The 23,116-nt window shown below is 37.3% G+C and overlaps 1 protein-coding gene across 1 annotated transcript; it reads left to right on the top strand.

The window, feature by feature from the left end:
- The first annotated feature begins 722 nt into the window (after positions 1–722).
- Positions 723–22,407, top strand: LOC112320101 (UDP-glucuronosyltransferase 2B31). The gene is made up of 6 exons (XM_024577510.4): positions 723–1,484; positions 4,109–4,257; positions 12,527–12,658; positions 14,556–14,643; positions 15,493–15,712; positions 20,938–22,407. Exons 1-6 carry the CDS (start codon positions 752–754, stop codon positions 21,215–21,217), a joined length of 1,602 nt encoding a protein of 533 aa, XP_024433278.3. The 5' UTR covers positions 723–751; the 3' UTR covers positions 21,218–22,407.
- The last annotated feature ends 709 nt before the right edge of the window (positions 22,408–23,116 follow it).

Here is a 23,116-nt window from a genome sequence, read left to right as displayed (position 1 = left end):
CCTATTGCCATTTTGTTAATCATTTTTGTAGTTATTGTAACCCTCTGTTCTTTTCTTTTAATCTCTTCCTTTGTGTTTTGCTGCTTTTCTGTATTGCTTTGCATGTATTCCTTTCTCTTTGTTCTTTGTATACCTTTTTTAGTGTTTTGTTTTGCAGTAATGATAAAGTTTATGTATATCCTCCTATATCTATAGCAGTCCATTTTAAGTTAATATGCATTTAAGTTCAAATATATTCTAAAAGAATTACTTTTTACTTTCTCTTCCACATTTTGTTATTGATGTCTATTTGAAATATTTCTGAGTTGTACATCCACAAACTATTTATTGTGTGTTGAGTTGGGTTACATACATTTTTTTCTTTTGACCTTCATACTAACTTTTTAAATGTCAGATTTGCTGTTTTTATTAAATAAACCTGTGATATATTTTCTTTTCTTATTTTTCTTTATTTGTGGTTATGCCCTTTCCTTTTCTACTTAAAGAAGAGCCTTTAACTAGAAATAAGACAGACTTATACGCACAAGGTCATTGCTAGCACTTATAATCATAGAATAGATATTAAATCTACTTGTTTACAAACAAGATCATCTACATTAGCTTTTCCAACTTCTCTGTGAATGCTGTGATTGTTTATATTAGTATGATATATTTACTTTGAGGTGTAGGAGTTATATTTTAACTTCCTGATTGATTTCTCCTTGTATAAATATGAGCAATGACAAAAGGGATCATTAGTTTGGAAAGAAGCATGTGTTCCAGCAGGATGTCTATGAAATGGATTTCGGTTCTTCTGCTGCTACAGCTGAGTTGTCAATTCAGCCCTGGGGGTTGTGGAAAGGTGCTGGTGTGGCCCACAGAATATAGCCATTGGATCAATATGAAGATAATCCTGGATGAACTTGTCCAGAGAGGCCATGAAGTGACTGTTCTGACATCTTCGGCATCAGTTCTTGTTGATGCCAATAAACCATCTGCTATTAAATTTGAGATTTATCCTACATCTTTCACAAAAGATGATTTTGAGAACCTTTTCATGACACTGGTCTCTAAATGGACATATACACTTAAAGGTACATTTTGGACTTATTTTCCACTAGTGGAAGAAATCATTTTGGAATACACTGATTCTATTCTAAAGCTCTGTAAAGATGCAGTTTTGAACAAGGAACTTATGACAAAACTACAAGAATCAAGGTTTGATGTCATTCTTGCAGATGCTATAGGACCCTGTGGTGAACTGCTGGCTGAGCTACTTAAAGTACCTTATGTGTACAGTCTTCGCTTCTTTCCTGGCTATACAGTTGAAAAGCAGAGTGGAGGAATTCCACTACCTCCATCCTATGTACCCATTATCTTGTCAGAATTAAGTGATCAAATGACATTCATCGAGAGGGTAAAAAATATGGTGTATGTGCTTTATTTTGACTTCTGGTTTCAAACGTTTCATGAGGACTGGGATCAATTTTATAGTGAAGTACTAGGTAAGTTATGTTTTTATTTGGTAATATGAAAGTCTAACTTTCTTAGTGCCTTGGAAGGTGAGTTTGCACAAATATTAAGTGTTATGTAAGTAAAATGATGAAATAAAATTATAAATTGATCTCTCACTATCACAAATATTATGGAAATGCTTAAATTATAGGGTCAGTGAAGAATTGCCTCCTCTTATAAACTTTAGTTTGATTTAAAAACTGAACTATTTTGCCATATTACCTGAAGGATTCTTTCATGATATAGTGGCTCTATCTTAGACATAGGAACATATAATTTGGGGTTTCTAATGAGTTCACATCCCTTCACTAAAAACTTATGATTCATCCATTTAAACATCTAAAAATTTGTAGAAAGGTAAACATATTAGTCAGTAAACTATTGGGTTGGCAGAAATGTTCATTCATTTTTTAAGTACAAATAAAAGACACATTTTTCTTTTTTACCAATAGCTTTATTATTTTTATTTTTTATTTTTGTTCAGGTACCATTTACAAGTACTGTTTACATTTCTCAGGGGATCCAACCAGTTGCTTCATTATCCCTCCAGCACTGCCAGCTGTGGGCACCCAGCCAGTCCTATCGAGTCTCCAACCACACTCCTTACCAGTCAGTTAGTGCTGAAGATGATTCTTCTGTCAGTCCGAAGTTATAAGGCTTCTCTCTCACTACTGTTCAGTTGTTTGTTCCGGGTGATTTCTCCACAATTTAGTTGTAATTCCAGGTTGGTCCTAGGAGGAGGTCAGTACAGCTTCCATTCATTCCTCTGCCATTGTGCCTCTTCCTCACCCATAACTTTATTGAACAATGTATTCACCATTTTGTTCCACAACCTTCTGCCATTTTCAGGTAACTTCATAATCCCATTGTCCCAAAACTTTTTATCTTTTTGAGCAAAGAACTGTTATATGTACCTTGTGCAGTCTTCCAAGGAACTGAAATTTTTTCCATTAATAGAATTTTGTGAAGACCTAAATAAATGGAAATCTGAAGGTGCAATGTCTGGTGAATGTGGCAGATGAATCAGAACTTCCAAGCCAAGCTGTAAAGTTTCTGCCTGGTCGTCAAAGAAACATGTGGTCTTGCATTATCTTGATGGAAAATTACGTGTTCTCTGTTGACTAATTCTGGATATTTTTCTGTAAGTACTGCTTTCAGTTGGTCTAACTGGGAGCAGTACTTGTTGGAATTAATTGTTTGGCTCTGGAAGGAGGACATAATAAAGGATTCCCTTCCAATCTCACCATATACACAACATCACCTTCTTTGGATGAAGACTGGCCTTTGGTGTGGTGGGTGGTTCATTTTGGTTGCCCCACTGTCTCTTCCATTACACATTATTGTAAAATATCCACTTTTCATCATCCAACAGAATTTTTTTTAAATGGACTGTTTTCATTACATTTAAGTAGGGAATCACATGCAGAAATATGGTCAAGAAGGCTTTTTTCACATAATTTATGTAGAACCCAAACACCAAAGCAATCAACATAACCAAGCTGGTACAAATGATTTCAAATGCTTGATTTGGATATTTTGAGTATGTCATCTATCTCCCACGTGGTATAATGTTAATTGTTCTCAATTAGTGTTTTGATTTGGTTGCTATCAACTTCAAGTGGTCTACACTGACATGGAGCATTGTTCAGTGAGAAATCTCCAGCATGAAACTTTACAAACCAGTTTTGACATGTTCGATCAGTCACAGCACCTTCCCCATAAATTGCACAATTTTTTTGCATTTCAGTAGCGTTTTTACCTATTTAAAATAACAATCCATAACACGCCAGAAATGTTGCTCGTTTTCTTACATCTTCAATATTAAAATGGCTACACAAGAATTCACAAATATTGATTTTTTTTAATGCACGCTGATATGACAGCTGTCACAAAGCAATCTAACATAATTGTTTCAAATGAAGTTAAAAACAACTAAGCACTACGAGAGCCATCTTAAGGAAATACAAACAAACCGACCTTTGAGCCAACCCAAAGGTTTGGCTCTCATTTTGTGAAAGCTCTCCCTTTTAAGACAAAATGAGCCAAAATTAAGAGTGAAGACATCTGTTATTATACTTTATGAAAATGTTCCAAATTTTCCAGCAGTTATTTGCAAATATTTTATTAATGTACAAGAATTATTAAGCTCCTAAAATAAATCAAATGCAGTTATAGTACCAGTGAATAGCTTGCTAAATTATAGAAATCACACTAAATAATCTAGAGAAAAGTGTTTCCATGGCTACGGTAGAATTAATTGCTTGAGGAGTTGAAATCATTGTTTACATTTGCATCTATTACTTTTGCAGCTTTACAAAGTAAACAAATACATGTTTAGTTCTATAATTGCTTAAGTTCAATCATTTTCTATGATTGCGAATGTACTGATGTGATGATAGAAAAGAAAAACTATTACACTTTAACCTATGTATAGTTCATATATATAAACAATAAATGGAAAATATGTATATTATATAAATGTTTGTTTATAAAACCACAAATATTTTAAACTTCTTTAGTTACATTATTCCAAGCATTTTCCAGAAAACTAAATGGTATACTCACATTAAGTATTCTCATTTCATCTACTTTTTGTTTGTTTTTTTCCTTTCAGGAAGACCCACAACATTATCTGAGTTGATGGGGAAAGCTGAAATGTGGCTCATTCGAACCTATTGGGATCTTGAATTTCCTCGCCCACTCTTGCCGCATTTCAAATTTGTTGGAGGGCTCCACTGCAAGCCTGCCAAACCTCTGCCTAAGGTAAACCTATCCATGTTTGTTTTACTTTGTTTACTTTGCACTTTTGGTAGTAATGATTCTATGTTCTTCATTTAGAATGTCTGATCACACTGAAAAAGATATGGGAATACAAGGAAAGGAACCCGACAATTTGAAACTCATATATTTCTGTACTATTACAATGATCTGAATGCCATTATCATTACAGAATAAAGTGTTATACTTGGGAGATGTTGGAAATCAGGTCAGTTAAAGTAAGGCCTTCTTAATTCAATACATAAGAGCGTATCAGCCATAATTCCAAGAATAATTTTAAAGTCAATGAGCGTAGAGCAAGGATAAGTGATGGGCACATAGAGGAGTAGACACAATTTTTGCCCTCACACACAAGATATTCTCCTTGAGAAAATATAAGCAAGTAATAAAAATTGTGTGAAAAGTATTCTAGTAAAGAAAGAACATAATGCTACTATAATGCTAGAGAATATCCCATGGGAATGGATCATACTACGTCAGGAGTGACGACAGCAATCAGGCATACGTGAGCATAAGAGATCCCTTTTTTCTGTCCCCTTCAACAACAAAAAGTGTTATCTATCCATGAACAAAATGTCGCTGTGGAAGTTGGGATCCAGCATTACAAGCTAAGGGACCTGGGAAGAATCTCTCCCACCTGTACATCAGGTAATAGGCAGAAAGACACCAGTACTGGCTGTGATGCCTACAAGATATTGTGAATTGTTCCAGCCGCTCGTGGCTGCAGTCCAGGAGCACTTACAAACCCTGACTTGGGCAGTCACCTATGGCTTAGAGACCTGTTGAGGAAGTCCAGATATCCAGGGGAGGAGTTCCAACACACTATTGGAGCACAAAATATATGTGTTTAAATGCTTTGGTGTGAAGTAGAGGAAAGCTTAACTTTTCCAGCAACATTCTTCCTCCAAGGCAACACAATTTGAAGCTAAGAGAAAGCCCACGATTTCTCCAACAGGGAATAGGACGAGTGAGTCAGTGGAGGCTGAGCTTTCCCTGATGTGCAAATAAGCTTCCAAAGGGCTCATTTCTCTCTCACAGCATCCAGAATATTAAATTAGGAGCTCAGTAACTGCTTAAAGGGAACAGATCGGGACAATAGCACATAAGATTCCCAGAGGGCATAAAAGAGTCACAGTTCCTCCTGACTGCACTCCCTCCTCCATCAGGAAGCCTGACCACAAACTAGGAAGAAACCCTCTCTTACAGATCCCCCAACTAGGCTGTGGGCACCAAAAGTGAATTGCATTCCAAATCCATATGTCCTGCCCTCTACACTCGGCTCCATGTACAAGCTGCTAAGCTCAGCAGCATGAACAAGATTTGGGAGAAGGCTTCAGATCAAGAGCAGAATACAGGCAAGGGTTTGCTCCTAAGAGAGAAACCACAAACTGGAGCTGTAGCACCACCTTCAGGAAAATAGGGAGGCTATCCTCATCTGGCCTGGTGCTTTATAGGATAGAAGGACACCCAGATTTAAGAATTCTCCCACAAGAGGGAGCAAGAAGCAGGCATATTCGTACTAGGTCTGAAAAAGCCTTCTCTCTGTCAGTATTAACTAAAGGTATTTCTACCCTGAAAGTAGTAAAGATGAAAGTAGATGACTGCTAATTCAAATGCAAAAACCAGCAATGCAGAACTGTAAAGGACATGAAAACCCAAAAAACATTAGATCACCAAGTTTGACAATAATCCTCCAGCAACCAAATACAGACATGGAGATATATGATTTACCCAATAAAAAATTCAAACTAGCTGTGTAAGAAAACTCAATGATCTAGAAGAAAACAGAACCTTGTGTACCATCAGTAGAAATGTAAAATCATTGCATCCACTATGGAAAACTATATGGATGGATATCTTTGAAAAATTAAAAAAGAGCTACCATATGATCCAGAAATCCCATTTCTGGAGGTGTATCCAAATGTAAGAAAAACAGGATATCAAAAATATACTCATAAACCCATATTTTTTGCACCATTATTCACCATAGCCAATAAATGGAAGCAACTTAAGTGTCTGTCAACAACTGAATGGGTAAAGAGATGTGAACTACACACCGAGACATGACACACAAAACAGAATATTATGCAGCATGAGAAAAAATGGAAATCCCACATCTGGGACAACACAGACGGACCATGAAGGCAATATGCTAAGTGATAGAAGTCACAATGAAAAAAACAAATAATGTGTGATGCACTTATATGTGGAACGTAAAAAGGCAAACTCAGAGGAACACAGAGTAGAATGATGATTACCATGGACTGGTGAAAAGGACATGGGAGGTTGAGAAGAAGTCAATCAAAGGGTACAAACTTGCAACTCAAAGAAGATTAAGTTCAGGAGATATAGTGATTATAGCCAACAGTGCTCTGTTATATACTTGAAAGTTCCTAGAGACTAGATAGTAAATGTTCTCACCACACACACAAAAAGATAATTATGTGGCCAAATAGAGGTGTTCACTAATGCTAAGGTGGTAATCATACTATAATATATAAATGAATCAACTCAACACACTGCAAATTAAACTTACAGAATGTCCTATGTCAATTGTACACTAATTTTTAAAACAAAAGCTTAAAACAATGATTAGAATGAAAAAAAAAAACTTTACATGTTAGAAGGATTAGGTTATTATTTTCCAGAGAGAAACAACCACAATTTAAAACCAATGATCAGAGGGGAGGAAGAAAGGAGTATGACGTTTGGATCAGATATCCATTAAACTTTTGGTTCTTTGGATATTTGGGGTGAGGGTGCTGTAAGTACATTGAACAATTAGAAATTCCTCTAGAATTTTCTCTAGAAGGTAATAAAATTTGAAAACTGATAAGAATCAGGGAACACAGAATAATTCTGAAACCATTTTGGGTGAACATGTCTTTACCAGGAATTTCATTTACATAGAACCAAGCTCCTCAAGAAGGTGACCAGATGGATCTCTGCTGCAGAAAGCCCAGCTGTTCCTCTCCCTCTGTGGGGCAGGCAACCTCTGGGGACTCAGGGAGGTAATGATGAGGGCCTTTCACAGCTAGTTACATGTAACACATTCTAAAAAATCATCCACTTTAAATGTGATTTCAGAACAAAAGTTTTCATTCACAAATAAGCCAGAACCATAGTCACTTAAATAAGTACCTATACAAGTACAATTTTGGAATCTTTCACCTATTTCACAGAAATTTCAGACAATAATACCAGACTCATGAATTATAGTGATTCTCCAGTTTGTATAGAGTGATTTAGGGAGAGAGGTCCAAAATGTCACCATAAAAAGACCCTGAATTTACACTCATGCATGAACACACTGAATGTGCACCTACATGTAGAGCAGCAAGTCCTCCTGCAAGGTAACTGAGGGTCGGTGGAGCAGCTCTACACAACAAAAGCAGAGAAATTGCACGGAGAAGGTTGAGATACTGAGAGAACTCTTTGGATACTGTGGAAACTCTTTGGGACTGGAGGTGCCAGCAAGTGCCATGGTTTACATTCTCTTTCCACAGATAACATGGGCAGAAATTTAATTCAAGTGCTATAGTCCATGTGCAAGGCCACCAAAGTACGCCATAGCCTGCTCACCCCACACCCACTCTAGGCTCAGACAGCCAAACTGCCATAACACAGCTGCACCCATATGCCCCTGGCTGCTCCCAACCCAGCCAGCCAGCCCGGCAGGGTGCACCCAGGGTGTGCACTCTGGGAAACTCAGCCTATGTACGCCTCCACTGGGGCTAGTCTGTGTGCCTTCAGCAACCACTTCAAAAGCCACTCCATCAGGACAGGTAGTTCTTTATCTAATCCTTAAAAATAAATAGAGAAAATAAAACAAATGAAGAAACACAGAAATATGTTCCGAATGAAAGTATTAAAAAAAAAAAACAACCCAGGAACAAAACCTCTAAAGAACAAAGATAAGTAATTTGCCTGATAAAGTATTCAATATAATGGTCACGAGGATGCTCTTCAAACATGACAGAAGAATAGAAGACCATAGTGAGAACATTAAAAAAGAATTACAAAATATAAAACACAACCATCAGAACTGAAGAACATAATAACTAAAATGAAAAAATATATATGCTAGAGGAATCAACAGATTAAACAATAAAGAAGAATAGGGTAGCAACTTGAAAGACAGAATGGTGAAAATCACCAAATCAGAAGAGCAAAAAGAACAAAGAATTTTTTAAAAAACAAGAATAATTTAAGAGACCTCTGGAACAACATCAAGAATACAACCACTCACATTATAGGAGCCCAGAAGGACAAGAGAGAGAGGAAAGAGCAGAAAAACTATTGAAAAAAATGGCTAAAAGCTTTCCCAACCTGGAGGAGGAAACAGACATCCAGGTCCAGGAAGTACACAGAGCCTAAAACAAGATGAACACAAAAACATCCTCGCTAAGAGGTGTTATAATTAAAATGACAAAAGCTAATGATAAAGAGAGGATCTTGAAGGTAGCAAGAGAAAAAGAATTAGTCACATACAAGGGAAACATCATAAAACTATCAGCTGATTTCTAAGGAGAAAAGTTACATGCCAGAAGGTTGTAGCAGAATATATTTCAATTACTAAAAGAATAGAACCTACAACCTAGAATACTCTGCCAGACAAGCTTGTCATTGAGCATCAACGGAGATTTAAAAATTTTCCAGATAAGCAAAAATTAAAGTTCATTACCAATAAACCATCTTTACAAGAAATGTTAAAAGGCCTTCTTTAAACAGAAATAAAAAGTCCATAACCAGGAATAAGAATGAAATCTCACTGGTAAAGCCAAGCATATGACAAATACAATGGACCAGCCACTTAAAAAGCTAGTATTGGGGAAAAGTGGGGACAACTGTAATTGAATAACAACAACAACAACAACAAAAGAATTAGACACCTAAGCAGAAATAAGTAAGTAATAAATAATAAACAGACACCATGGGAAATATGGTCCAAAATATTGTAATAACTCTGTACAGCGGAAGATGGTACTAGAAATACTAAAGGATCACTTTGCAAGTTATGTAATTATGTAACCACTATGCTGGATACCTGAAACTAATGAAAATAATATTGATTGCCAACAGTTGTTTAAAAATAAAATAATAAGTTTTTTAAAAGCTAGTATGATGGTTCAAACACAATAATAGCAATACAACAATAAGTATATAGGGGATGCACAATAATAAAAGGATGTAAAGTATGATGTCAGCAACAAAACAGAGGGAGCAGTAAAATAAAGCTCTTCTGTAATGTTTGGAACACTACAAAACAATGCATGTTGGTTAAAAAATAGACTGCTATAGCTATAGACCAATATATATGAACCCCATAGTAACAACAAACCATAAAGCTACAAAACATAGCCCCCCAAAACAAAGGAAAAGAACCCCCTCAAAAAAAAAAAAAAAAACAAATCAACAGGCCAAAAGGGAAAGATCAGTAAAAGAAGAAAGAAACAGAAAACTACAAAAACTACTAAAAAACAATTACCAGAATGACTGATTACTTTCAATGCAAATGGAACAAATTCTCTAATAAAAATACATAGTGTGGGGACCCAAGTTGGCTGCAGAATAGGTGAAGGTGCTCACACCTCCTCTTTATGCGAAACAGGATTTACAGCTAAATTAAAGAGCAATCAACTTTGAATGCCCCACTGAAAGACAGCTGAACAGGAGTATTATATCCAAGGATTTCTAGGAGAAGCTACAAAGGGACTGGTAATCAGTGCAGAGATGCAGAGAAGTCTGGCCCCTGCACCCAGGTGGGGCAGCTGAGAAGCTGGAAAGACTGATTAGTGTCTGCAAAAGTCTCTCCTATGGAGCATGGGGGTCTCAGCCCCAGTTGGGACCCCTAAACCAAGGAACCAGGGCCAGGAAGAGAAGCCTGCATAGTATCAGGCAATGACAATCACCAGGGACTCTGCTGGAAGGAGAAGGGAGTCTGTTAGCATCCCAGGTGCTCTCCTAAAGGGCCAACAAACAGGAGCTCACTCTTTGGCACTCATCCAGGGCTCTGGTAGGCATAAGGCAACTCAAGGCATATGGAAGCCATAAAGAGAAGACCTGGGTGTTGAGGCTCCAGAGAGCGATCCGGAGAGTCCACTACTGAGGTCCCAGTCCTAAGTCAACATCCCGCATCACCCTCGTGATTGTCGTGATTGTCGAGGGTCAGGCTCTCCTGTTCTTACAGCATAAACTGGGGCGGGGGCGAGCATTAACCTGGTCCTTAAAATACTAGCAATATCATCCTGCCACGCTGGAGTCAGGCAGAAAGTACTGTCGACTGCACGCACAGGGACCTGAGGCCTATTCTTTTCCTGGAGAAACATAGGCAGACTCTCAGAAGGTGAATGAATCTTTCCCCCTGCCCGCAGGTTAAACAAGCATCCTCAACAGAAGACGCCCTTGTCAGGGTCTCTGGCAGCACGGCTGTGGAACTAGGGAAAAGGAGCAGCTCACTCCCCTCCCATGGGCCTGTGCCAGCCCCGCAGAAGGGCTGCCTTGATCTGCACCTCCCAATCCCACGGGTCCCATCCTGCCGAGCACTGTTCTGCGGCGGGGAAGAGGGCACACAGCTCAGAACTGGGAGATGAGGCGCAACGCCCTCAGAAACTCCCTTAAGGGTGTCTGGCGGTTCAGCTGCAGAGCTACAGAAGCGTGCAGCTCAGTCCTCTCTGAACGCCTGGCATCACCCCCGCACAGTGCTACCTTGATCTGTTCCTCCAAGTCTCCCTGGCCCCATTTGACTGGGTTCAGTTCTGTGAAGAAAAGGGTTCAGGGGGCACAGCTTGGAGCCAAGAGCTTCAAAGTTCAGCTCTGTTGGGGTCTCTGCAAGCGACAAGGCTTGCAGCTTGCTCCGCTCCCTTGCGCCAGCTCCGCCCACAATGGGAGACTAACTAGATCTGTTTTTGTAAATACCACCTGCCCCTTCCTGCTGGGCTCAGAACCTTGCAGGGTAAACAGCCCTGCTCAGAGCTGGGATATTCAGAGTGAATCACCCTCAGAGGCTCCAGTCTGGGGCTTCAGCAGTCATGGCTAAGGGTGAAGTGCAACTGGCGGCCTCCTGTGGCCCAGCCAGTGCCACACACACGCGTGCGCGTACACACACACACACGTGTACAAATATGTGAAACAAAAGAATTCAAACTCATCAACATTCTGCTGCAAAGGAACTGAGGAATTAGACCTGTTAAAAACAGCCACTGACAGAAAAAAAAATGTAGGTGCCTCAAAAAATTAAAAACAATTACCACTTGGTTTGTGTGTATATCCAAAACAATGACAAGAGAATCCTGGTAAGATATTTCAACACCCAAATTCATAACAACACTATTCACAAGAACCAAAAGGTGAAAACAACACAAGGGTCCATTGATGGATACATCAATAAACAAAACATGGTATTTACACACAAAGGAGTCCTGCGTGTTATGTACCCTTGAGTCAGCTCTGACTCCTGACGCCCGTATGAATGAGTGATATCCGCAAAATCCTAGCCTGAGCAGCCCTCACAGCTCTGGCAGCCTCACGCCTATGGCTTAGTTTATGGAGTCATCCATCTCACATTTGATCTTCCTCTTTCCTGCTGCTTTCTGTCTTCCCAGCATTATTACCTTTTCCGAAGAACCCTGGCTTCTCATGATTTGCTCAAAGAATGGAGGTCTCAGTTTTATGATTTTTGCCTCCAGAGATTTCAGGATTAATTTGCTCTAAGACCCTCTTGTTCCTCTTTCTGATGGTTCAGAGTTATCTGTAGAGGAATGTTACTAACCCTTAAAGTTGGAGGAGATTCTAACAAATGCTGTACCATAGCTGAATCTTAAGGACATTTTGCTAAGGGAAATAGGCCACTCACAAAAGACAAATACTGTATTTCACTTATATAAGGTATCTAGACTACTCAAATTCATAGAAACAGAAAGCAGAATGACAGTTTTCAGGGACAGGTGAAATGGGAAGAAAATGAAGAATTATAGTATAAGAAAAACAGTTCCAATATGCAAGATGAAAAAGTTCTAGAGGTGGGTTGAACAACAACAAGAATACAAATGATACTCCATTGTACCCATGGAAATAAATAGGTAAGATGGTCACTTTATATTATGTGTGTTTTATCACAATCTTAAGAAATAGCCACTATGCTAAAAACTGCTTATAATAATTAATTTTCTCTCTTGTTTATTTGTAGCAATTCTTTCACTAGTGTTCACTCTGCTGTTGCTCTTTTGTGATGGGAAAATTTCTTCCTTCACAGGAAATGGAACAGTTTGCCCAGAGCTCTGGAGAAGATGGTATTGTGGTGTTTAGCCTGGGGTCAATGGTCACTAACTTGACCAAAGAACACGCCAATATGATTGCATCAGCCCTGGCCCAGATTCCTCAAAAGGTTAGACAGAGTACCTTAGTATAGAAAAATAATGAGCATGTTAAACTCTGTAAAGCATCTGATTACAGAAATTCCTATGTGAAAGGCAAACTCTCATGATAGCTCCAATTTATCTCAGATAACAATTTGAAAACAAAGGGTCCATGGCAGGAGCTAAAGTGATGCAGAGGGTATTTTGTTTGACAGTAACGTTGGCATTAACATGGTGACCACAAAGAAATATATATCAGAAGTACAGTGTCAGGTCTGGTATTATAACAGCACTGTAGACAGGTCCAGATATCGCCTAATTCTACCCTGTCCTTTGCTCCTTTTTCTTGCAGGAATCCTAGGGAACTGTGCACACAACAGATGTTCTCAGAAAGCAGTTATATTTTAACAGTAACTCAACTAGGGATGATAACAGTCTGAAAGGCATCATGCAGTTTAGGCTTGCCAGGTAATTCAGGCCTCCCTTACTTTCTCTGAATTTTTTTAAAGGCCTATTCAATGTGTTCTTCAAGGTGATATTCAGAGAAAGGATGTCCAGAGCTACCAAGCTGCATCCAGATACCCGAGCCAGCCACAATGAGTTAGAGAATGAGGGGAAAAAAAAAAAGTCTGTAAAAAAGAAAAAGAAAAACTCCCTGGTGAGCTGGGCCATGATAAATTCTAAAGCAGGAGACATAAAAGAAAGGATAAATGTTGGTCCACACCTCAAGGTGGCCCTGTGTTTTATAAGCTGTGGCCCAGAAACAACCCATCAGAATAATAACCTCCTGATTGAAGAAGTATACATGGGAATATAAAAAAGAGTCAGCCAAAAGCAAGCCTAGCATAAGACAGGTTCACATGTGCCCACTTCTCCAAAAAATACAGTAGTAAATTATTCTAATATATCAAATACTCTTGAATTCTCTGGGTATTTGTGAAGTGCTTTTAGTTTCCTAAATAATGTAACTTTCTCCTTATCACCTATGCAAATTTTCTGAGAACCTGAAGTTATTATAACACTCACATAAAAAATAGATGTTAACTAGTTATAGACTAGAATCCACCTTATGAGACTTTCTTAGAAATTTCAAAACAACCTAATTTAGGTACTGGACTTAGAAATTGCTTGGCCATTTATGATTGATTAACCATATTAGTCAATGCTGTCTGTGCATTGTAGCACATTGTGAGGTGTCAATAGTCAGTTGCATAAAACTTAACATCATCATCATATTTGAAGTGCCAATGGGCTTTTCAAAAACTCTTCTATATTTTAGAGACTTTTCAATCCTAGCTAGTGTGAAAACACTAAATTCAAGTAAAAATTACCACTTGAAATTTTTCTTAGAGGAAATAGTAATTCATAATTAGTCATCTAAAAGAAGCTAAACATACTCTTAAAACAGAAATTATTTATTATTGTTAATAAATTATTAAACATCAGAATGATTTACTTTTCACAAATAGCTGAATACATTGATTTTGTAATTCAAATTATATAAAACTCTAATAAAATAATTCATGAAACTAATGAATCTAAGTAACCCATACCCCCATGATTCAAAAAGAAATAAACAAGTTAACATTAAATCTGGAGATGAGAGCTGGTATAATAGTTAAAATAAGTGTGCAGATAATTAGCAATATGTTTGAATAAGTCATTGATAGTGTTATTTGTCTAACCCCTAACATTATGATTACATTCATACCTGACTGAATATAAAAATAAGTACATGTAATATGAATATATACTCTTCTTCTGTCAGTGTTTTATTGGTTCCCATTATCTAACATGTCTTGTCCTCATTTCCTTATCTGTAAGATGGAAGGGGTTGAACTAGATGTCCCTTAACCTATTTATGATTTAACATGCCACAATTTTGAAATTTGACTCATGGAAATGTTATTTTCTTTACCCTAACAGGTTATATGGAGATATAAAGGCAAAAAACCAGACACATTAGGGCCAAATACTCGCCTGTACAAATGGATCCCCCAGAATGACCTTCTTGGTAAGACTCTGGAAAACACTGAAATCAGCATCAGTTCCTCCAGAGTGATGAACAGTTCACTAGGAAAGAAATGTATTGAACATTTCTTATTGAAAACCTCAGAAATAAAAATGAACCCCCTCATATGTATTTCACAGCCCTAGGGGGAAGGATAAGATATAACAGTTGGCATCTTATTTTACACAGTCACGTTCCTTAGGGCCACAAAGAAAATACCTTTATTGCACGTGTGATTTCCTCTCACACAGAATGACTCAACAATTTCTGGTTTATCACCCTGTCTCCTAACTTTCTCCTTACACCAAACCTTTAACCCACTTAAGGGTGTACAAGTGCCCCTGAAAACATCAGCCCATCTTTTGTTACCAGTGACTCTCCATTTTCCCTTGGAAAAAAGTCAAAATCTCTTTCTGAAATAATAACATATTCCTTTATAACGTGTAGCTTTTCTTCCTCTGAGCCTATGCCACCGCCATCACATCGCGTGCTGCCTTGACACCCTACATATCAGACTCAGTGACTTCACCATTTTATTTAGAGAATATATTCTAACATGCTTCACTACTTTTGTGAATGCACTTTCAAAATTTTTATACAGATTCTTCTCTTTCAGTTTGTCCACTGGCAACTTGTATTCATTTTCAAGTCATAAGAAACACACCAATCTTCTACATAAGCATTCACTATCTCTCTGGAAGATTTAGGTGCCTCTTCCTTTGAATTCTGAACAACATTTTAATACAGGCTGAAGTGCATACTAATCTGTTACTAAATATACCTTTATTGCCCAACTCTCATTTTATTCCAAGATTTATAATTCATAATTTGCTTAAATTCACCCAATCCTAGGTCATCCAAAAACCAAAGCCTTTATAACTCATGGTGGAGCCAACGGCATCTATGAGGCCGTCTACCACGGGATCCCAATGGTGGGCATCCCTTTGTTTGCGGAACAACCTGATAACATCGCTCGCATGAAGAATAAGGGAGCTGCTGTCAGACTGGATATCAGCACAATGTCTAGTGCAGATTTGCTCAATGCATTGAAGACAGTCATTAATGACCCTTCGTAAGTATCACAGTTTTTAATAGATAGTATTTATAGAAAGGTTCTTTTGTCAAAGGTGCATATGAGTTTCATCCCATTTTTAAGAAGTTTTTTGACATTATTATCATAATTTAACCCATGTTAAACCTGCTTTTAGTTTTAACCACTCTTTTATTTCAAAGTTGCATTTTAACTCTATTTTTTTAAATAGATACTCAACTAGTGAAATAGTTTTCTCCTCCAATAATATAAAGTAATAGATAATCACAAGAACACATTTTTAAAAAACATATGATAGATCTCATAGACAAAATAATGATGAACTAGAAAAAAATCATAACATCTTTCAATTCAACATCTAACATTCTGATACTATAAATTTCTTGACACTCAAAAATTATTTTCTTATAATCATTTTAACAGATTTTATGAGATATTATTTACATACTATAAAATTTGTGTTTATATTATAAAATATAAATATATGTAGTTTGTTTACAGAGCTATGAATCTATCACCATTATATAAATTTAGGATATTTTCATCATCCCCAAAAGACAGGTCATGTGCATTAGAAGTTACTCCCATCCCTCTCTCCCAATGTGAAAAGACTTTCAGTCTCCATAGGTCAGTCATTTTGGACATTTCATAATAAGAGAATCATACAAGAACTTGCTTTTGTCACATAATGTTGTTTAGCTTTGTCACTGTCATAGATCACACTGCTGAATAATATTCTATGATATCGATATAGCACATTTTATTTATCCTTTTATCATTTTGTGGACATTTTGCTTGTTTCTAAATTTGGTTCTTATGATTTTGCTATCTGTGATTTTGTATGACTATATTGAAAGATGTCAGTAGTTACAGCAAATGTAAACAGACTAAATTATTTAAATACAAGTAATGTCTGAGTCAGAGTGGATTTTAAAAATTATATACACTACTTAGGAGACATGCCTAAGTTGCAGTGTACAAGATTTTAAAAAGTAGAAAAACGGTCTATTTCAACAATGACCATAAAAAAGATTTAGCTCTACTATTATCAGACACAGTAGACCAGAAGCACTTCTAAAAATAAAGATAAAAATGTTCATAATAATGATCAGGTTAATCTTTCAAAACAATACAAATTATTAATTGGTAACACCTACTAATAAATCCCAAATTCAAAAGAAATTAAAAGTGGACAAAAAAGAGAGATCAAAATACAAGCCTTTAATCATAATAATATTTTAAAAGATCATTTTCTATAATATAAGAAGGATAAAATAAAAGATTTTATACACAATTTTAAAATGCAACCTTTTTGATATATATACAACAGTGGAGAACATATATTTTTAACAACAAAAAGAATAGTAATGTATTTGAACACCCATACTGGGAAAATCCAGTGACTCAGTATATGAAATTTCTCAAATTGTAAAGACTATATGTCTAAGCAGATACAAATAAATGAGAAACCTAAACTAAAAATATCTCTACATCTATAAAATTAACACATTCTTCTCAACAGTTCCCCATTTTGGTATGTATGGCACAGAAATGTATAAATATGTAAACCAAAAGACATGTACAAAAATGTTTGCATCAGCCTTAGTAGAAATAGCTAAAAAAATATTAACAACCCAAATGCCCACCGAACATTGTGAAGCTATGATCTGTGGTACTGTCATATATTGGATACTATATAGCAATGAATTAACTAACAAATGCTACAGAAAAGACAAAAACTAGTATTACAATACAATTCTAATAAGTAAGAAAAATTAATCTATGATGTTTAAAGTAATGATAATAGTTAATTTGTGGACAGGATTACTGACTAAAAGTTCTAGAAAATAAGGAGCACTAGCAGTGTGTGGTGCCCTATATCAGTATCTAGCTAGTAGGTACATTGAGGGATTTACTTCATGACTATTGACTAGGTATTATGAAATTTTGAGCTGTTTATTTAGGATATGTGTGTTTTTCCTATGTTTTTTATACTGAAATTAAGGGTATGCTTTACAAAATACATTGTTTTGTTTTCTCGTGGTTTGTTTTGTTTTGGGGAGGTGACAAGTTTTACATAAAAACTGATTTGTCTTTGTTAGGAATGTATATAGCACACATTCGTGTGGAAATTATAATTTCACAAGGCATACAGGATATCTCTTAATAGGCCACATAAGGAAATAATATCTCATGACTGGTTAATCACACTATTGTTACATGCAAGGGGAGATGAAGGAATGAAGTCAAATTTAATAAAGAATCAATGGCGAACCAAGAGCTGATTTCCAGCTGCCAGTACAAAAATAAAAGTCCTGTGTTGCTAGAGCATGTGGCTAGGGAGCATGGTAACAGGTTGGAAGGCTGGCTGATCTCTTTCAAGGGCTTCTTTGAGGGTTATCACCACTGTATAAAGGACATACGATGCCAAGACAGACAGGAATGCCCCAAGGGTCTCTGGAGAGTTTTTTGGTTAGTGAAAAGTCACCCTGCCCAAACCAAATCTCTCAAACAGTCCTAACAAACTCTCAGTATTTGTACCCTGTGTGTTTCCTTGCCATAGTTGCTTCACCACACCTTCTCATCAATAAGCCCAGGCTGGGGGCGAGGGCCTTTACTCATGAACAGACATAGGATGTAGAATGGCATCCCCGTACAACTTACTTCATTCTTACGTGAAAGCAACTATTTTTGTCTTTGTAGTAAACAAGTGGATTAAAGTGACTTCACTTAATGCATAAACAAGGGGATTTGAAATCACATAAACCAATGCACATGTATTTAAAGATGTATGGATCAAATAGTGAAAAAAATCAAAACTATAGAAAAAATGCCCTGGGTGCTATTAGTGTGGTCAGTAGAGGTTTCTCTGACACATGACATAGACCCCAAGGCCTCTGTCAGAAGTTAAAAGTAGCCTTTGGTGTTGCAGGGAAGACTGTTCCAAGAGGGGGACAGAGGAGAGAGACAAAGTGCAAAAGTGCTGTGGTGGAAACACACTTGGCAGCTTCAGTGAGCAGTCAGAAGGCCGAGGTGCCAGCAAGAGAGTGTGCATAGGAAAAAGAGATAGGACAGGTTGTTGCCAAGTGTCTGCCCATTGTCACACTGAAAAATTCAACCAAGTAAATGTGAAGATCTAATGGACGGTATTGAGTGGTTCATGAATGGGGCAAAACACCATTAGCAACTAGGACAGTTCTCAGAGGTTTTGTACAAAATGGGAGGTTTGTATAAGCAGAAGAATGTAGTGGGGGAGTTATTAGCGAAATGGAAAAAAAGATTATTTTTATTATTTTTTAGATTTTATTTATTTATTTTTAGAGGGGGGGGAAAGGGAGAGAAAGAGAGGGAGAGAAACCTCAATATGCGGCTGCCTCTCAGGTGCCCCCAACTGGGAATCTGGCCCACAACCTAGGCATGTGCCCTGATGGGAATCGAACTGGTGACCCTTTGGTCTGCAGGCCAGCACTCAATCCACTAGGCCACACCAGCCAGGGCAACAAAAATTTTAATTTATTTATTTTTAATTTTTTATTTTTTAATTTTTATTTATTTTTATTTTTTAACATTTGTTATTGTTGTTCAAGTACAGTTTTCTGCCTTCTCCCCCAACCCCTCCCCACCATCCCAGTCTTCCCTACTTCCCTCCCCTGTTTCCACCCCCCCCTTTATTATTGCCCATGTGTCCTTTATAATAGTTCCTGCAAACTCTTCTCCCTTTTTCCCTATAATCCCCTCCCCCCTCCCCTCTGGTCACTGTCAGCCTGTTCTCAACAAAGATATTATTTTTAGACTGGACATCTTTTTCCAGGGAAGGAATGGCAGGGGATTACCGTGCAGATTGCCTCTTCTTCCAGTGGAAGATACAGAGGTGCCAGGTGATAGATTAACTATTGGTAGTGATCAGAAAACTCCAGAGTGGTTGATCATGATTTTATTTCTGGGAAAAGTTAAAATTTCAAATAAATCAGGTATTAAATCTAGTTTTGACGTCAGATCTTTCAGCATAACTAATGTCATTTAGGGTGTACTGTGTTCTTGATAACACTGTGTAGGTTCCTGAAGGCCAAAAAAAGGTTTGAAATTTATTCTAAGTGGATTGAGAAACCATAAGGAAATGTTGAGCAAGAGAATGTGATAATCTTATGTGTTTCAAAAAATATCATTCTGGGTGGGGAACATACAATAGATTTATGAAGAGAAAAGTAGAAACCCATGAACCACCAGTAAGGAGGCATATCTCACACCATGATAATATTGCACTTAAAAAACTTTGAAAGCATCATCATAAAACTTCATTTCACCAACTGATTTATGTCTTGGAAAGAAAGTCCAAAACTATCAAAACAATTTTATAAAAGTTTATTTGAGCCAATAACTGAGGAGCAGCCCATAAGCAAGATCAATGGATGAGAAAATGCTCTGGAGATGGCAGTACGGCAGTTCTTTTCACGCATTTAGGATCAAAGGAGAAAATTTAAGAAGAGTTACAGGAAATCCACTAGTATTAGATTAAAGAGGCATGAAGCAAAGTAGAGGTGGGTAGGTCCCCCTACCTACTAGGACTGGATAAAAATGAAATGGAGAGGTACTACTTTCACATTGGTAGGAACAGAATACTCCTTTCACATTGGTAGGTGCAGAATAGTTAACATTACATTTATAGTAAATGCAGCTGGTATGTGGGCAACAAGAGATGTTTGAGGTCATTGTGCTCTGCTGCCTGAAGTTATGCCTTTGAGAAATTACTCAGACAGTTCAAAGGTATGTTATCCTTGATGTATAAGAACAATGGAAGGGCTCTTTTAAGGTAAAGATTAACTTTTACTAAGGAAGCTATTGGCCTGGGATGAGACTACTCACCAGGGCCTGCCCAGTTAGATATTCATGATCAGATCATCCTGTGTGGTGACCTTGTGTCACTGATCTTGTCCAGCCTGCCCTGTAGCCCCTTTTTCGTTCACATGGATAGCCATCAGAATGGCTCCTATGACTGCTCTGCTAAAAGAGGTGACTTTCCCATCTTATCTTCCATCTTCACTTTGTAAAATATTTGTTGTCAGAAAATTTCAACTTTAAAGCAAAACCATCTATGAATTCAGGCCCAAATAAAAATATACTACTTCTGCAATCCTATGACATTTATTTGAAACATATGTATGACACTTCAGAACCCGTTCATGGGAATAACTTACTTAGGCAAATTAATTCCTTTCCATGTCAGTATCTTTGTGTTTCTCCTTTAGATATAAGGAGAATGTTATGAAATTATCAAGGATTCATCACGACCAGCCAATGAAGCCTCTGGATCGGGCGGTCTTCTGGATCGAGTTTGTCATGCGCCACAAAGGAGCCAAACACCTGCGGCCAGCCTCCCATGACCTCAGCTGGTTCCAGTACCACTCTTTGGATGTGATCGGGTTCCTGCTGGCCTGTGTGGCAACTGCTGTACTTGTCCTCGCAAAATGTGTTCTGTTTTGTTGCCAGAAGTTTGCCAAAACAGGAAAGAAGGGGAAAAGCGAGTAGTGTTTCTGAAGCCTGAAACTGGTATGTCCTACAGATTGGGCTCCTCCAGTTTATTACAGCAAGAAGTAGTTGCTCCTCCTGTGACAAAATAACTTTTTTCACAATTTAGCTTCTCATGTCAAAATTTGTCTTCAAATGATTTCTACCTGTTTCAGAGTTATAAATATGTCAAGCCAAAGATAAAACCTTGGAAATATAAAATAATAATTAATCCATGTGAATTTATATTTAAATTTTTATTCAAATTACATGTTATATTGAAATAATAAGCCTAACTGTGTCTCAAGCATCACACAAGGACACAAAAACTTAAGTAGTCTGACCACATGTCAATATTATTTCATAAACACTCAGAATATTTTAACAGTGCTTTGGTGCAAAATTCTGTAGTTTTGTCTTTTGCTAAAGAAACTATTCAATAGTTAGAACTGTGTAAAATGGTTAAAGCTTCCATTTGACTTTTGGGAAACCAGTAATGTTCCTTGATTTTGCTGTACATTCAGACTCAGCATCACTTCTGATATAAAGACATGGCAGGTCATTTGCTTTCCTCTAATTTAAGTTAATTTACCATCAAAACGTACACAGATTTAGAAATATAACAACAGCTAACTGCTGTCTGTTTTTGGATGACTTTGGTTTCAGTAGCTAATTCTCTTTACTTCAGAGCCCCTTAAAGAGTCACCTGGTTGCTTCCACTCTCATCTCAGCCTTTGATAATGTAGAACCCATATTCTAAAGGGACTTGTTGAATCTGTGTTCTCTCCAAATGTGTGAGTACATATGTATTTCCACTTCTTGCAAAACAAGGCACAGTGTCACTTGACTACCTACAGAAATGGGGGATATTCATTCAATGTGTCAGTTGAAGGGAGTTTGAAATAATGATTATTATTCAACATAACCACACTGGTTCTGCATGTCTCATTTCTTCTCTCTTTCCTCAGAAGACTGCTGTTCCATCCCACTCATTAACCAAATATAAAAACATTCAATCCTTTGTCATGACAAAAAAAAATTATCACCTCTTTCCTTTAAACCTAGGCATACTTTGACCATAATCAATAGCAATGCAAAGAATACAAAAATCATGTAAATTTATTGAAATAGGAAAATAAAAGCACAAGGATTCTCAAAGCCCTCCTAAAACATATGCACCATGTGTGAAGTGGTCCAGGCTAGCAAATAATTCCTGTCTTTTTTTGGTCAAGAAGAACAACATTTAAGTCTCACAATAAACATTCTCCAGGCTGAGGCATGAATTTATTTTTGAAACAAATTAAAACTTCATTGATGGGGGACTTATAGAACAATGTTATCACTGATTTTCCATGTAACTCTTCTATATATTTGAAACAATTTTAAAGAAAAACAGAAGTAACATAGTGCCATGATAGATTATAATGTTAAATCATCCATATGGGCATAAGTTTCCTCAAATTTATTTTGTAATGCACATAACAGAAAGGTTGGTAATCAATGTATAGTGAGAAATCTTACAAATCACAAACAAAAAGACAAACATTCCAAGATGAAAATAAATATGAACAGGCAACTCCCAGAAGTAAAAATGGCCAATAACATGAAAATGATAGCGAAGGCACTGATTTTAGTAAAATATAACTTGAGTCAATAAATTGTTGCCCACAAGATATTTATCAAATGTAAGCATCATGTGGAAGAGGCCTCCTTTGGCTGCCAGAAAGTACTCACCTTGAGGGCCAAAGCTGCCCAGAGTAAGGAGCCCCTGAGCGCCTGGAAGGAGAGACTGACAGTGGCTCTCCCAGCACAGCAGGACCCAGAGTAGTTGGTTCCTGTGTCACCTCTGCGACCCAAAGCCTCCGGGTTCCAAGATGAGATTCTGCACTCAGGCAGCAGTTAGTGCTGCCTGAGCTGGGC

Source organism: Desmodus rotundus, chromosome 4 (assembly GCF_022682495.2).
Source record: "Desmodus rotundus isolate HL8 chromosome 4, HLdesRot8A.1, whole genome shotgun sequence".
NCBI lineage: Eukaryota > Metazoa > Chordata > Mammalia > Chiroptera > Phyllostomidae > Desmodus > Desmodus rotundus.
The sequence above is the reverse complement of the archived record's forward strand: the minus strand, read 5'-3'. Positions and strand labels throughout refer to the sequence as shown.

Coding starts and splice junctions, on each gene's coding strand:
- LOC112320101 (XM_024577510.4), top strand. CDS start 752: ATGTGTTCCAGCAGGATGTCTATGAAATGGATTTCGGTTCTTCTGCTG. Junction 12,659..14,555: donor TGGCCCAGATTCCTCAAAAG/GTTAGACAGAGT, acceptor TTACCCTAACAG/GTTATATGGAGATATAAAGG. Junction 14,644..15,492: donor CCCCCAGAATGACCTTCTTG/GTAAGACTCTGG, acceptor ACCCAATCCTAG/GTCATCCAAAAACCAAAGCC.